The sequence below is a fragment of the Myxocyprinus asiaticus genome, chromosome 42 (genome assembly GCF_019703515.2).
Source record: "Myxocyprinus asiaticus isolate MX2 ecotype Aquarium Trade chromosome 42, UBuf_Myxa_2, whole genome shotgun sequence".
NCBI classification, from domain to species: domain Eukaryota; kingdom Metazoa; phylum Chordata; class Actinopteri; order Cypriniformes; family Catostomidae; genus Myxocyprinus; species Myxocyprinus asiaticus.
In genome coordinates this window covers 36,158,609-36,176,475 of record NC_059385.1, presented here as the reverse complement: position 1 = coordinate 36,176,475, position 17,867 = coordinate 36,158,609, and the positions used below count along the sequence as shown (strand labels likewise).

General features: G+C 36.9%; 1 protein-coding gene across 7 annotated transcripts in view; it reads left to right on the top strand.

Moving 5' to 3' along the window:
* LOC127432445 (PH and SEC7 domain-containing protein 3-like) overlaps positions 1–17,867 on the top strand; it is a 180,608-nt gene that overhangs the window by 68,979 nt on the left and 93,762 nt on the right. For 3 of the 7 annotated variants that reach the window (XM_051683530.1, XM_051683535.1, XM_051683533.1), the window contains 3 exons: positions 7,891–8,079; positions 17,158–17,238; positions 17,708–17,820. In XM_051683530.1, coding sequence (XP_051539490.1) covers positions 7,891–8,079; positions 17,158–17,238; positions 17,708–17,820 — 383 coding nt within the window. Of the gene's footprint in view, positions 1–1,557; positions 1,899–7,887; positions 8,080–17,157; positions 17,239–17,707; positions 17,821–17,867 lie in introns of those variants that run through there. The other 4 variants (XM_051683529.1, XM_051683531.1, XM_051683532.1 and 1 more) reach the window with 2 other exon arrangements.

The following is a 17,867-nucleotide window of genomic DNA, read 5'->3' as shown; positions in this document are numbered from 1 at the left end:
TCGTGGAACATGTGTCAGGCCCGGTTCCAGATCAAAATCACTGAGGGTGATTCTGAAAATAGTGGGGGTGCTCTGTATAAAGTGGAGATGTATCGTATTATATCGTAGATGAAGTCGTTTAAATGCTACTAAATCAACTTAAAGAAAAGATTTTTAAATGTACAAACATTTATTGCTTCGTTTTTTCTGTGCACGATCTGTCGCTGAAAATGACAGCAAAATGCTGCGCCTGCAAATTAGTACATACGGATTTACACGTTTATTAGTTTTGATGCTGTTCTCTGAGATTCAGGGAAATATGCTTCGCCAATAAACAGGCTTACATACTCTATTCAGCTGAGCAGGGGTGTGCATTTATTTTGGTATAGGGGCCACATCAGTCTTTAAGTAGAACATGGAAGATAAGATAAAAAGCTCTGCACAGTTCTTGCATCTTTGAAGCCCATTGCAGTGCACTCATTCTAATGCATGATGCACAGTTTGTGTATTCAATGGATAAAGTGTATATAGTACGTAACTTATGGGACTATTCTGCAATTGCCTGAAGTTTTTCACTACAAATAATACTTTTTTATCAGGTGTTAGAAACACTGAATAAAGGTGGGGTATAATTAATAATTGTTTATTTTACTATCGATAGGACTTCAATGCAGTGGTACTTTATTATTCAATTTAACCTATTATCTGGCAACCCTGAGCATATTAAATGCTTGTGGAGGCGTGTTAGTTCCCAGAGATCTAATAGAAAAAACATTCAGGTCTGCAATTGAGGGTGCTCTAATGTTGATTTGAGGCTTAGCACCCTCAAGCATCCCCGTAGAACCGGGCCTGATACGTATGTAAAAGGGTCTCACTCTTTCTTTTTTTCAGTCTCTGAAATTTTTTTGCAAGAATAGTATCGGCTATAAGAATTCTGTAAATGACCTCAGACCATCTCAGCTCAGGAGGTGCTTCAAGTACAGTTCACTTTATTTCCACAGAGCAGATCGTTGCGAGCGTAACTCTGTAAGGTCACTCTATATATAGCCTATATATCTGTGATTAAATCATAAAATAATACAAAAACATGTTCACCTCGAACCATGATTTATATTTCAGTGATTATTATCATCATTATAATTATGTTTACATTTATAATTGTTTTTAGATCTTAATTTGTATTAGTAATTTTCCACCATTGTCATAGATGGATAGTTGCCTGACAGTATATATATGTGTTTATTTATTTATTTATTTACCACTTTATTTTAATTGCTTTTTCATTTCGTTTGAAGTGCAATTTGAATTTAATTTAATTTTCAATGCAAAATCACTAAAACAAGAATATTCACCGATCCCTCAGCCGGGGGGTTGACGATGTAATCGGAAATTGTGATTATATATATATACATTTTTTTTAAAGGTGCAATATGTAACATTTTCATGTAATATTCGCCTTTTTTTTTGCCAATGTGTGAACGGCTTATAACACAACTTAAAACATGAGCCCTTCCCGGACTTCCTAGGTTGCCTATTAAAGCCTGTAGACTGATTTTCATGAAAAGGGAGCGGGTCGCTTTTGTTGGGGGAATCCAAAGGATGTGACGTTTTGAGCGCTCCAGAGAGCCTTGCCTCAGCGCTTCCGCTATTTAACAGTGTCAACAGACAGTCTGCAACACTAGGTAATGTTATCTTAGAGATGGAATCCAGCAAACGGCCGGCTCCAAACACAAAACCGACTTCAGAGATAAACAAATAAAATAAACATATACTGAATCCCATCTGGGTAAGCGGGAATGTGATCGTGGTCGAGCGAAAACTAGAGTGAACATCGGCAGGACATTTGATTCCTGGAGGGACCTTCGTTTGGTTTTGGGGATCAGAACCGACCCTGAATTGGCGTTCTTCTTATTGGACAGGTAAGCTTACATAACTGCAAAGCATGTGATATATAGTGCCATAAGGATTGATCTGTGTAATTGTAGCTAACTTGATCTTGCCTGCTAACGCTGACGAATTGCAGGCTACCTTGCTTCGTAACTTTCAAATAATTTCAACGATCTTCTCTCTATACTAAAACTCAGGTATGCTGATTCACAGACATAATGTTCATCTGTCAGTATTCAGCAAGGTAAACTTCAATAACACATGAAATGAATGCTAGATAATTTTCAAGATAATGCAGAAAGCTCCATTCATTAGTGTAACGTAACTTGGTTATACAGGAAATATATACATTCTGTTATTATAAAACAATAGCGCATCGATATATCAAAATGACAGTTGTGATGGAATCACATCAATACTGAATTGTGTCAACATATTTATAATGAACAGTCTATTTTATAAACAGCTACTGTCATCATCCACCAAATTTAGCTAACAGCTACTGATAAAGCTGGCTAGCTAGCTAATGCCGACATAGGCTATCGTATAAATGCAGTCAATGTATCATGCAAAGAAAAGTGATTACTTCAACTACAGTCTCACATAGTCAGACCTATATCCACACTTTGTTTAAGCCCAGTTCCAGCACTGGAGAATCAAATATAATATACAGTCTCAAAGTTTGTAGTAAAACAATCATAATGGTGTAATTTTAATTATGCTACCTCATTTGTCATCATGATGTCGGTGAATCACGTTCAGTCTCTTTGTTTTGGTCATGCTTGCTCGCGTCCCTATGGAGTGTGTGCGTGCGATCAAGAGCAACAGGCTGCAGTTCACTTAATGGCCACAAGTGTCATTAATAACAAGGGATTCTGCATCTTACATACTGCACCTTTAATAAAAATATCATGAACACATTTCTTGCATATCGCCCAGCCCTAGGAGGGAACAAAACAAATATATTCACACACATTCAAAGTCATTACCCTTCCTAAGCAGCTAAACTGGGTCCTGGGATGAAAGGTAATAAAACACCAACATAAAACCCGCAACAACCCACAATAAGTGATGTATTTGCCCGGACAACGAAATACCCGACTGGTCGCCCATGATGGAGAGAATGCCCAGATGAATTTGGTTCGTTGCCAAAGAGATGTTGCCCTTCACAACTGTTGAAAAGCCATCTTTCAAAAAGTAGAATGTGACGAGGTGGAGGGCGTGGCCAGGCCGTGAAGCTGCATGGCCGGCGCTGAATCTGCTGATCAGCGGGAGAGCGAGATAAAGGGGAGCCGGAGACGCCAGTTCGAGAGAGAGAGAGATGCGCGTGGCCGCGCTGCTTGTGTATCTGTGTTCGTTTATGTTTTATATTGTTTTAAGTTCATTTTATTATTCAATTTTACATTGACTATTCAGCCGGTTCCCGCCTCCTCCTTGCCCATCTTTGAACGGTTACATTGAACAACACACATTTGAATTGCACTTCAGTTTTTTCAGTTTCATTTGAAATTTTAGTTAAAATAAAGTTCAAAGTTTGAAATCAAGCTGCCTTGCATTATTGCGTTGGCTAATGCTTAACGAAAATTACCCAGTAATACAACCAGTGGTAATACCGGTGTTAGTCGGTTTGAACGTGAACACGGCACTGGTGTGAAAATTATGATACTGTGGCAAGTCTGCTGTTCACAACTTTTGGGCATGTGTAATGTTTTCACACACTGGATCAAAGATCTAGTCACCGAGTTAAAGATTTGATTATTGGCTGAATGCACTTTGCTACTAAATCATGTAACACACATTAGGTAGATATTAGGCCTAATTTATGACTTGAGAATGTGGATATGAGTATAAAATTAGACAACCCAAACAAGACCAAAATTGACTGACACACAAAGCACAAAAACGTAAATACCTGTACAGTCCAGAAAAGAAACATGTAACAGGTGTGTTATGAAAATGATACGGGTAGACTGTTTTAAATGTTATCTTCGAGCTGAAAAGCTTTGATAATAATAATAGCCATTGTGATTTTGCTTTTTTTCATATTAGATACCATTGTTGTGTTGAATTAATGTTCAATGTTTTGAAACATTACCTAGTTAAATGTGTATACTTACATACCAGTGCATACCAGCCATGTGTATAACCGGGGCTTAACAAAGTTTCTTATCAAAAAAATTATTTATATATATACAGTATATATATATATATATTTTTTTTTACAATACAATAACACAATACAATTGTATTTGTATAGCACATTTTAAAACAACTTCCATTGACCAAAGTGCTTCCCAGAATAATACAAATTAAAATAAAGCATATAACATATAATAAGACATATAATAACATGAAGTCAAAAACATAATACATTCAAAAGACTCATCAACACAATGTCATTGCTCTGCTTCAAATAATAACAAAAAGGGGTTACACTTTAATTTAATGTGTCCTTGTTACAGTGTAATTACACAAGTAATTACTGATTATTACTAATTAACAACATGTACTTACTGTAGGTTTAGGGTAAGGGTTTGGTTTAGGGTTAGTTGCTTGTAATTATGCATAATTGACTGTTATGACTATAGTAAAATACATGTAATATGTGTAACAAGGACACATTCAAATAAAATGTTAACAAAAAAAGGTTTTAAGATGAGAGTCACTACAGTTGGTCAGGATCTGAGCAACAGCAAAGAAGGCATGATCACCTTTGATTTCAATCATGACAGGGGGACAGACAGTACCATTTGACTGGAAGACCTCAGAAGTCTTGAAGTCTGATGGGGCCAGATAAGATCCACAATGTATTGTGGAGCTGAACCATGCAAAGCTTTGAAAACAAATAACAACACCTTAAACTCAATTCTGTATTGAACTGGTAACCAGTGAAGAGTCGCCAGCACAGGTGTAATATGTTCCCTCTTTTTAGTACCTGTCAGAAGCCTTGCAGCTGCATTCTGTACCAGTTGCAGGCGGGACAGATGGTACTGTGAAATTCCCATATATAGGGAATTATGTTTGTTTTTTTACTGTGTGAACAGTACTAGCGCTCTGTCCCTTTACAAGAGGGCATGCACGTTAAATGTATGATGATGCATGGAGAGACATGGATTTACAGTCCAATAGAAAGTAAATATTGATTTCTTGTGTTCCTATGTGTGGATTACTAAATGAAGAATGTTCGCACTGTGAAGATGGAATGTGCTGGGATAATTAAAATGTCGCGCAAGACGTGTAATCCCGCTCCAAGGGGATGAAGGGTTTTTTCCTGCAATTTTCAACACAGTTGGTAATAAATGCAGCAAAGACACATAGAACAGAGCAAGGACAGTTCTAGGAGAGCGTGCTCGGTGTCTGCACATTCTTGTGCACTCACGCGACTGTGCTCATATCTGCGTGCTCGCTTGTCTCCGTGTGCTCGGTTGAAAGACTATTCGCTCCTTGTAATTTTGGTGCTCTTTCACTTGTCTGCACAAGCAACAATGTAATTAGTGCAGCACTGGCCCGATCAGGCAAGTGACAGTTCAAGCAACTGGCCCGAATCTTTCTCCCACTGGCCCCGGGCCATTGGGCAGTCCGTATTGATGAGCCCTGCTGCAGTTATTGGCACTCCATCTTAGGAAAAACTTTTTTTTACCATTTTTGGACTTGCGCCATTGGTATATAATGCAACAAGTGGCAGGTTATTTATCATACTGCATCATGAAATCTTTTCCCTTCTACCCCAGTATTTTATTTATGAAAGATTTTTCATTAGATTTTTAGTAGTATTTGAATCACTTTTCATAAACATTTCTATATCATGGTATATATTGTTATCCACCAACATTTTGATTGAAAGTTTTGCTTACAGTATATCGTCCACCCCTACTATTATGCCCAGGTCCACACAATAGCTGCTTTTCCACCATTGGGCTGAACGGTTCTGAGCACGGTGCAGAATGGTTACAGTAGCATTTCCACTTGAGCACAGTTCAGCACAACTATAAACCGTTCTCGACCTGGAATTCTCGGCACGGTTAGCTAACCGTACTCAACCGTGCTGGTGGGAAGGCTTTAGTATGTGGTGACTCACAATTGTCAATTTTCAAATGCCAAGGCAACTTAAGCTCTTTAGATGTTTCTAGTCAAATTTACTAATATTTGGCGAAAGTTAATAAAAGTTAATAAAAATAGTGTATGCTTAGTGAATCTTCACGATTTTATGATGATGGTTTAACTTGTATTGTAGCCTACATTTATTTTTCTACGCACCTTTTTCCACAGGGAAGCAGATTACTACAGTACCTCATAAAAACTTAAATTATATCAATATATTCGCTTAAACTATTTTCATATAATACTTACATAATATTTTTTGTCATTAAATATATTTTTCAGTTAGTGTGGGAACTTTTAACTTTGTGTGTTCTTGTCCAGTGGCATACACAAGCCCTCAGCAAATGATTGTAAACCTCTTGCCTTTTTCTCTTAGCTTTCCTATTTGCGACATGGTCCGTGTCTTTTCTGTGTATTAGCAGAGTAAAACCAGGGAAAAAAGCAGTCCTAAAAACTGGTATATGTGCACTCGCTCCAATGTTTATCTCACACGCTGTCACCAAGTCAGATCTGTTACATACACCCTACTGATTTCACGGCACCACAGTGGAAAAAGAAACCGTAATGGCATGGTTTTGTGACGAGAACTGTTCGGCCCGATAGTGGAAAAGTGGCTGATCTGCGCCCAAAAAACTAATTTTGGAACCCGCAAATCAAAAAGTCTCTATGATTATACTATCCTTTGCATATTTATTAAATATTTTAGTTAATTTGCTTTTATCTGTCAGTAAGAGTTTCATAGCCTGTTTGTAGCTCTTGTAAAGAATTTCACTGATTCCCATTAAAATCAGTGGAGAGTCTCCAGATTCCATCTGCACCTGCTCATGATCAACCCTGTTTTTTTTTTCTAGGAAATCATGAATTTTTTAAAAAGGTTTTTTTGTTGTTGCTTTTGCTTGCCCTGACACTCAACAGATGGCAGTGTTACGCTGTGCTGCCATACATGTCATGATTTCATGAAAGTTAATACTTTGATTAATGCTCTGAATATGGGGAATATACAGTAAGTGATAAGGACAGACTCTTCACCTTTAGAAAACTGCCTCTTTGAGCCTCAGTAATAAATCAAGTTTTCATGGTCATACATCTGCACCGGTCTACAACACTCTGAATAAATGCTCTTGATGTATAGAGAAGAGTTCTTTGATCAGACTCACTCCATCAGTCTCTTGATGATTTTAATGTTTGAAAGATCATTCTCTTCCGCACACTGTGTCCTTGATGCAATGGTGAGGGTTTGTCTGTATTATACTGCAGTGACTGTTGGCTCTGAAATTAAACAGATTTGACTCACAGTTCTCAGATGATGTCATTGCTGTAACAACAGGAGATCTTTTGATTTTTCGGAGCTGTTTTTTGTGTAGTTTTGGGTATTAATCTACAGTAGGCATCTCTTAAAAAGGAACGCAGTGGTCAAAGCCGTCTGTGTGAATGTGAATGTGTACATGGCTGAAGCAGCAGTGTTTTAATGAGGATGAATTTAAATGCATCTTTTCTGAGAGGGTTTTACTGTGCAAACTCACTAATGGATTCAGCACAGCACGCTGTCGGCACACCAATTAAAAGACAAGCTCTAAAAACATGAAAATGTAGATAAACTTGTTGGCCAACTAGTTGACAAGTCCACCAGAAATAATGACTGTTTTCAAACAGGTTTCCTGAACATGCGCCCCAATGAGGAAAAACAAATATTGGGCATGACTTGATTTTATCTATGGGCGAGTGGTTTGTGATTTCAGATGAAAAGAAAAGTCATTTCATCAAGTCATAATATTTTGATGAAAGATTACAAAGACAGAATATTTTTTCTTTGGAATAAAATGCACCGATGGATTGTTCCCAATAAGAGTAGGCACATGCTTTAAGAAATTAAATAGTGTCAATGTTGAGTTGAGTTGTGTGTTTTCTCTTGTTGTGCAGCAGCGATGCGGGGTTGAAGGACATGCTGTCAGACTGGGACTCAGACATGGACTCTGTGGAATGTCTTAAAGACATAGATGTTCTTCACAATGGCAGTCGCAGCGACCAGGAAGCCGCACGGCGCCTGGCCAGACGCCTCTACCACCTGGAGGGCTTCCGGCGCTCGGACGTCGCCAAACATCTGGGCAAGAAGTGAGTTCATTCAGCCATAAATTCACTTCTGTGAGGCTCTGTTTGATACCTGTTACACACACCAACAAGAGAGGAATCTGAAGACTCTTGCCTTTAACTTTGTGTCTGAACTTCAAGAGAGATTAAACCAGATTTACTCGGTCACTGATATCTAAAGAACGGGGTCAGCTTGGTACTAAAATTTTGCCTTCTGTACGATACCGGCCTCAATAAACATAAACAAAATATGGAAAACAGCACATTGTTACTTGCAGCAGATGATCCAGATTTAAGCAAGCCTTAAAACAGCACAACATTGTGCATAGATGTAGAATTAATCCTCACGAAGCAACGTGACATGCTAACTAGGCTTTAAACACTATATTTTCTGGTCACACATGCCGTTTGTGTGCACGCTGTCAGAGATTCTCTGTCGCAAGCCAATCAAAATGGCCTTTGGTGGTGACTGAAGTATACGGTCATCCACATGCTCGAAGTTGGTTTATTACAGTACATAATTGCAATTAATTAACATATGACATATTTACTTAATTTCATTTCATGTTTACATTGGATGTGAGTTATTTTACATCATGCATGAATTCGACAGTTCGGGACTATGTGAAAATGAACTAAACTTAGTTTAATTAACACCTTATCTCTATAGGCTAGTTATAATATTCTGACTGTACCCATGAGTAGACCACTGTACTGAGTTGGGACTGTGCTTGTGACAAAATGTTGCTTTCTACTCCAGAACAGACATTGTTTTCCTTTCATCAGGCTCCTAATAATTTAAGTAATCTTTAGGAATATCTGAAGGCAGACAAGGCCAGTTATTTCCCAATATCAAACATCATTCAAACAGAACATTTATTGAACAAGAGGAAAACTTTGTCCATAATTTGTCAAAAGAGGTCCAGACTTAAAACCCCTTTATGTACCTGTTTATTTATAGTGCAATGCTATAATAGCACACGCAGGTAAGGCCATAGATGGCTCCTTATTACCATGCACCCCTATTCAAGAGAGGATTTGTTTGTTCTTAGCCCCTCTTCATATGTTTTCATGTGCTGTTTAGGGGCAGGCAAATCTACAATTGTGGAAACCACAATAATAGACTGGTATGAAAATTATTTATTATTTAATTATTAAATTGAGTAGCTGCAGACATTGTACAACCTTAATATGAGCATCTAAATCAACAGATCACTTCAAGGCATGTTGTGCTTTACTGTGGTAAACTGTGGTACTTTGATACTCTGCCCTTTTCCACCGAAATTGCGATGGTTCATGTGCCGAGCCTGTGCTCCGCTGGTTCATGGCCAGGGCAATCTAGAGCCTATCGTAAACCGGCCAAACTTTTCCACTGACCTGAGAGCCGAATGGAGACGTAATGGGTTACTATCTACGTGGTAAGTTTCACGTGACTACCTTAAACATAAAAAAAAACTTGGCACATCACAGTTGTGTTTGTATACAGCTTTTACTCTTGTTTTTGAGGACATATTTAAACATACGGTTTAATGCAATCCATCGTTATTACATTACTCAACAAGAGTGTCAGAGACGACATCTACGCTAAAGACGACAGGTAATGTAATTACAATATATTGTGTGAACTATGGCTTAACTTGCTAAGTTCTATAAACTGTTACAGTGGAATCAGTATTAACATTGGTGTAGCAGATGGTTGTATTTTGATTTTTGCCATAGCATATAATGTCATTGATTGAGAATCCCACAGTTTTACTTCCAAACTTAGTGAGTAGCTGGTCAGAAATCCCCTTACAGAACAAAATGCACAAAATAAGATGACAACAGTGTAAGAAAAGCTAACAAAGTTGGCAAATATAACACCTTACTGAGATCATCTGCAGAGGACACCGGAGATTCACTGTTTATCACGAGCATTACTGGCTGAATTCAATGCCCCTTTAGTTAGCAGGCTGGTCGGTGTCCGAGTCCAAAACATTGTTGCTTCTTCCACTGTTGCTTTTGCTTATGTCCTTCTTATGGTCCCTGTACTCCCTTAAGTGTTTTTCAGTTTGTTAATGATTTGGTCAGTTGTCCGATTGAAGGTGGCGTGCATCAATTCATGCTGTATCTTCATTCTCGTAGAGTATTTTTTTCCCTTTGCGATCTCTCTAGTTTATCTCGGATCTTCGTAAATACCATATTGCAAGTAGAGCACTTGTTTCATCATGTTACCTGAGTGCTTTTGATGTCTGATAATTTTGTGTTTTTTTTTATTGCTGTTATAGATCGAAGCTCTGGTGCCTCGGCCCTCTTCACATTCATCCCTCACAATCACAGTTCAGCAATATGATGCAAGAGGCTGTGTTATATTGTGAATATAGTCACTGCTAAAGTGCGTTGTCATGGCCTGAAGTGCTTGATTGCTTTTATAGAATGGTTAATTCATAATATAAATTTTGGAGGAATTGTTCTTCCAAATGTAATTCACGTTACCCCATGTATTACCTTTCTACTCTTTTTCAAATAATGAAAGTGAATGAGGACTGGGTCTGTCAAGGTCCACAATGACAAAAACACATCATAAAATGAACATAAAATTGGTCCATATGACACGTGCGCTACATACCAAGACTTCTGAAGTCATCCGATAGCTTTGAGTAAGGAACAGACCCAATTTTAAGTCATTGTTCACTGATGATCTTTCCCTCCAGTGAGCTGTTAACGAATGGGACCGGATCATTGATTCAGTGAGTTGAACTTGAGAATTGGATCAGTCATGTACAAATCACTCAGACCAGTTTTGTGAACTGGATGAAACGATTCATGGATCATATCCATCTCAAAAAGATTTGTTTTTGAATCGAACATCACTACTTCTCTTGTGAACTCTCATGAACGCATCAAATCTTGACGGATGTCAAGATTTTTTGTGAATAGTGACTTACTCTTAACTCGTTAAACTCTGATGCATTTTTGCGCTGCCGCCTGCAATTTTTCACACTTAAAATTAAAAGCTCACCATTCACACACACTGTGGACTAATTGCACATTTTTTTGTTGTTGTCCCAACTTTGTAAGCATGTAATTCTGATTCTGTTCACTCTGTCTCACTTTGAAAAGCCTTATTTTGTTCCACTAGATGACAGCAAGTACTAGAAAAAATTATTTATACTCTATCACATTCATCACAATATACAGATCTGAAATGTAGGTGGCATTTTAGCTTTGTGCTCGTCCATAGACATTCAGTCTAATTTTCAGTTTATGCACCACACTCATTGTTTCATTGAATATCTCAGCCTCTGAGTAGACTGGATGGCATATTTTGTTCTGGACATCTATGATATAACACTGGATTTTTCACACAAGCAAGCTCACAGACAAGTAAAAATGGCTATTTTTGTTTTTTAGAAGGTAAAAGCAGATATTTGTTTTTAGCTATTTTGGGCTTACTCAGCAATGATCTAGTTACTTCTATGACTTTTAAATTCATATTAATATTTCTACCCCATTACCTCTAGGGGGCGCTAATTTGTGATACATATTTTTCACCGGCGGGTCCATAGGAATTAAATTCCTGACTATTCATCACACTAAGCTATCGGATGTCTCTGGAAGGTTTAGCGCACCAGTCATTTGGACCACTTTATGATGCTTTCATGATGAATTTTTGTCACTTTTGGTGCTTGAGAGCCCCAGTCCTCATTCACCTAAATTAAAGAGTAGATAGAATGTTCTTCAAAAAAATACCTTATGTGTTCCACAAAAAAAAAAAAAAAAATGAAAATTACATTTTCACAAATTTACAAATGAAGAAAAAAAAAAAAGTAGTGATGGATTTCAACAATCTGAAAAATAAGCCAAATTTACTGTCAGTCTCTCAGCAGATGTAGTAGAAACCTTAATGCATCTGCGGTAACTTGTTTTTTAAAACTAAATCCAGGGTAATATAATACAAAGTATAATGTTATAAATTTAAAATATAAAATCTTTTTAAAATAAAGAATTGCAAATATAACATTTTGCTGGATTTATGCTGTTAAATAAGGCGAAAACATTTCCATTAACAGTTTAGTAAGCAAATATTCATCAAGTATTGGTGAAGAATGTTTCCTGACACTAAACTGCGGTTAAAATTGGTCTCTATGGGTGCTGTGAAGTGATATACACAGTAGCTGGTGAACAGGAGTTTCACAGCTGGTACTGTACAGTATAGTGTATTTTAGCTCAGCAGAACACTGTATTTGACCAATCAACATCCAGGAGCAGAACTATCAGTTTTATAATAAAGGTATGAAGATACAGATGCTCATCCATATTGATAAGCACTCTCAGTAGCAGACAGAGTACTCCAGAGGAGAGCATCATCACTGCATCAGTACTCATACTGTCCCACCTCCACAGCCCAGTGCTCGCCTGTCTCACTCTACTGCAGTCTGAACACCAGCACTGTCTGATGGACTACAGTATCTGGCAGACAGGGGGAGTTTTTGCCTTTCTTTTTGCAGTTCCATTTGATAATGCTAGTGGTGCAGAAATGACAAACCTCAGCTTTAAGAAAGAACAACATATTGAACAGAGTGTATGCTGTCCCTCACGGCCTTGTCTTCATTCACATCAAATTAAATAAGTTGTCTACCATGACTAAAGTCCATAAGAGGATGTTGACTATGGATGGGTAAAAATATTGATTCTTTGATTAATCATAATCTTAGTTTGAACAATCCCAGTATCGATTCTTAAATCACAAGATCAATCTTTACTCCAAGCACAACCCTCAACAATGTGAGTAAATCACGAATGAGACCAAATTTGGCGCAAGGCGACTAACAGTATCTGTGTTTCACCACTGGCTGGTAAATGTTCATATTTCTCTCAGCAGCGATTGAGTAGTATAGTGGTGAAGAAGTTTACCAGTGAGATCCTTTCATTGCCTGTTGAGAGGAAGAGTTTGGTTTGACTCGTTCTGTGTAATGTTTGTCCAAAGACGAGATCCACACAATCCATTTGCCATTAAATAATGTCTCTTTTAATATCCTTTCTGTTCTTTACAGTCAGTTGTTGATCAAAAACAACCAAAAATAAACATTTGATTCTAATCACATAAAGCACGGATGTGGTAAATGTAACGTCTGTGTAAGATCAGTGATGGCTAATTACACTTTGTTTAAAAAAAAAAAAAAAAACCCTTTTAGCCTTTTGACATTTGCATATAAATTACTGACCTGGCCTCTGCGTTTACATTTATATGGGTGCTAAATTGCAGATGGTCTTTATCACTATCAAAAGGATGCTAAAACAGGTCGCCTCTGGAGTGTCTCCATCAAGCTTCAAACACATTCCACAGAAAGGGGGGTGACCCCCCCCGTGCCAGGCACCAGAGCAGTTGTCTGTCTCCACCAATTCCAATACACGTCACACACACACCTAAAGACATCTTCTCTATTTAGGCCATAGTAAGCAGTTATGAATGTATCTGCTATATGCATGTGTTGTATGTATATTCCCCTATTATATTAACTTAGTTAAAACCCTTTACTTGTATTAGTTAGATGTTAAATGCCTATATTCAAGTGTATGAGTGTATCTCTGCTTTAATATCGTCTGGAGGTTACCTTCTTGGTATCAAAATGATCTTCTCTTTATTTCTCACACAATAATGTACACCATGTGATCGTGAAATGCATCGAACAATTCTTACTATGTTTTGAATTAAAAGCTGCACTAGCGGTCCAGATCAGCAATAAAATGCGAATGGGCCATAAACGGAGACAAAGGATGTCTCTCCCACTCAAAATGCATGCCTCTGATTGGCCACTCCACCCACAAAATGGGTGCGGCAATGAACTATTAAAACTCCAGAACGCAGACTAATCATGGCTCAAAACTCTTCTTCTTGAGACCAACACACTCCAAAACTCTCTCTTGAGTTTAACCTTCTGGCAGTGTTTACCTTCAAGTAACTTTGTGGATTTGCTGTGGACTTCTTCAACTCACTCCTAAAGAAATCGTCGAGAACCTCGTCTACCGCATCAAGACTCTTATTCAGCAACAAACCAATGCAAGTAACCATTTACAACTGATTAGATGCGCGTTTAAGTTTGAACCCCTTTTAAGGTGAGTTGTGCCTCTGATGATTCTCATTTAGGTTGTGGGTAATTGATGTGAAATACTGCCATTCTTTGCTCTTCTCTCTCCTTTCCTTACTTTCCTTCATTCTATATATGTATGTTTTGCTTAGTTTGTCTGTATGTTAGTTATAGTTTCATTTATTAAATCCCTTATATTCACAATTGATTGTCTCTGTGTTCCGCTCACAATTCAAAGTCACTGAATGTTGCTCCTTGCTACATGCTAAACTACTGCTAGCACTGTATAAGTAGGAAGGCTATTGTTCCTTGGCCAGGAAAGTAATCTTCCTAGAATTGATAAATAATTATATTGTCTGCTCGGTGGATGGACAGATCAAATAATTGTAATGTCGATTCTGCTACAGTTAATTCTAAGATCTAATCTAAATATTTATTATTAATTATAACCAGTTATAATTAATTATAAATAATTCCCTTTTTAAGCTAATTTGCTACATAAAGAAGCCATTTGACTCCTTGTTAATGTGCACTCAGCAAAAACACTTCTGTGAGACACTCGCTGAACTGATGCTATTCTTAAAGAGACAGAACCGTTTTAGCACTTGTTCTACAAATCAGTGTAAAACATTGAAAATCATTTGTGTTGTATAAGATGAAAGAGCAGAGCTATGATTCACTGTAAAGTGTGTATTACATGTAGACTATACTATATTTGCGCTTTAACGATCGCACTGGGACATGTTGTGAACTGTTTATCCATCACAAGGAGTGAAGCTTCCGTAAAAAAACACGCGTCAAAATAAAAGCTCACGTCAAAATAAAAGCTAGACACCTGAAATTTAAGAAACTGCAATAGAGGGGGGCCTGGGTAGCTCAGCGAGTATTGACGCTGACTACCACCCCTGGAGTCGCGAGTTTGAATCCAGGGCATGCTGAGTGACTCCAGCCAGGTCTCCTAAGCAACCAAATTGTCCCGGTTGCTAGGGAGGGTAGAGTCACATGGGGTAACCTCCTTGTGGTCGCTATAATGTGTGGTTCTCGCTCACGGTGGGGCGCGTGGTGAGTTTTGCGTGGATGCCACGGAGAATAGCGTGGGCCTCCAAAACCGCTACGTCTCCTCGGTAATGCGCTCTACAAGCCACGTGCTAAGATACGTGGATTGACGTCTCAGACGCACAGGCAACTGAGATTCATCCTCCGACACCCGGATTGAGGCGAGTCACTACGCCACCATGAGGAATTAGAGCGCATTGGGAATTGGGCATTCCAAATTGGGGAGAAAAGGCGAGAAAAAAAAGAAACTGCAATAGAAATATAATACAACTGCATAGTCAAATTTTATATTAACTGTAGTGATATTAATAAATATTAAATAATGATTAATAAATAATTATAAAAATTAAGCAATATGGCACAAGCAAGAGTGCTGTTGTACTGAATGAAAGTTTGTTAAAAATGCAATGGTATGTTGAGAAGTAATTGTTCTATTTTTTACTTGTTAAAAGTTTTTAGAAGTTTTTAGAGTTAATTTGATTAGGCACCATTTTAATGATGAAATTAAATTCCAACTTTAAAACATGGAATTCTGGAATAATAATAAAAAAAAAAAAGCAAAAAAGGATTTGGGGAAAAAAGAAAACAGATTTCGGCAGGGCCCTGCTTAAAAACATTTGCTCAAATGCAATGCATACTTAATTGAGAAACACTTGAATGAAACATGCATTTCTTTTTATTCATTATTTACATTGAAATTGAACTATTTAAATAGACTAAACGGGTGTGTTCAATAGCACATATTAGCACATTTTTGCTGTGGTATCGAAATTGGTATCGAGAACTGTGAAATTTCACTAGTATTCGTACCGACTTCTGAAATGTTGGTATTGTGACAACACTAGTAAACATACAGTAGGTATTTATATATATATATATATATATATATATATATATAAATACATACACACTACTGGTCAAAAGTTTTGAAACACTTGACTGAAATGTTTCTTATGATCTTAAAAATCTTTTGATCTGAAGGCGTTTGCTTAAATGTTTGAAATTAGTTTTGAAGACAAAAATATAATTGTGCCACCATATTAATTTATTTCATTATAAAACTAAAATTTTATTTAAAAATAAATAAATAAATAAAAAAAGTTTTTGAAATTGATGACTTGGACCAAATAATAAAGAAAAGCAGCCAATAAGTGCCCAACATAGATGGTTAGTTTAATACTGTTTAAAAATCATCCCAGGGTGATACCTCAAGAAGTTGGTTGAGAAAATGTCAAGAGTACATGTCTGCAAATTCTAGGCAAAGGGTGACTACTTTGAAGATGCTAAAATATAAAACAGTTTTGATTTATTTTAGATTTTGTTTAGTTACAACATAATTCCCATAGTTCCATTTATGTTATTCCATAGTTTTAATGACTTTACTATTATTCTAAAATGTGAAAAAAAAAAAAAAAAATTATAATAAAGAATGAGTAAGTGTTTCAAAACTTTTGACCGGTAGTGTATGTATATGTATATATATATATATATATATATACAGTATATATAATATAAATGTATATAAATATGCAATATAATACATACAATTTCGAGACATTATATTTATTGATGGAATACATGGACTTAAGCAGACTTAAGCTCAAATGTTACCAAAATGATGGAACTAATGATTAAAGTAAAATTGTAAAATTAATATTTTCATAATGTACCAAGTGTTATGACCTAAATTTGGGACCAATATATGTAAACAAAATGGATATTACTACTGAAATAAACGCAGATGAATTGTAATTGGAATCGAACCGATGGTCAAATCTGTATCAATACGCAGCCCTAATGTTTAAAGATATCGCAGTCATACTGAACATATAATGGTGTCATGTGTCACTGTGAAATACAGTATGTTAAGGCTTTCGTCAAATATTATTATTAGATTATTATTATTAAACCTGTAAACTGTGTGAAATCATGTTTTATCTATGTTCTGATATGAATCTTGTGTTTGTGTTGACAGTAATGACTTCAGTAAGATGGTAGCAGAAGAATACCTCACATTCTTTGAGTTTACAGACTTGACATTGGACCAATCACTCAGGTACAGATTCAGTCTGATGGCATTTCATTGAGTGTTTGTTCTTATCATGTGGGTGGAGCTCTGAGTGCTCTCTGATGAATACATCAACACATGACCATCTACGTTTATGTTAATTATTCATGCCCAAATGGTATATTACCATATGCTAAATTAATTAATGTTTAATTGATGCGACAAAATAATGATTTATTAGTATGTTAATTAAAGTATTGTCATTATATTGTTATTTTAATGTCTGATCATATTTATGGGGTCATTCATGCAGTTGCAGCTCAGATAATTGGCCAAAGTTCACAAACTTTTTCATTCATCTCTTTGTGGTTCTTTCTTCCTGTGTTGTGTTGATTCTTTTTGTCTTTCGTCTTGTGTCTGGATATCTGTAAAGACCCCCGATCTTCAGACAAATAATATCATCTTTATATGCATTTGTCTTGTTCATGGTTGATATGTTTTGGTGTCTCTCCTGCAGATCGTTTCTGAAAGCATTCTCACTGATGGGTGAGACTCAGGAGAGAGAGCGAGTGTTAATTCATTTTTCGAACCGGTACTATCAGTGTAACCCCACCATCATCACTGCACAAGGTACTGCACGTCAACTTTAGTAACCACAAAATGTTTTTTAGACCAAT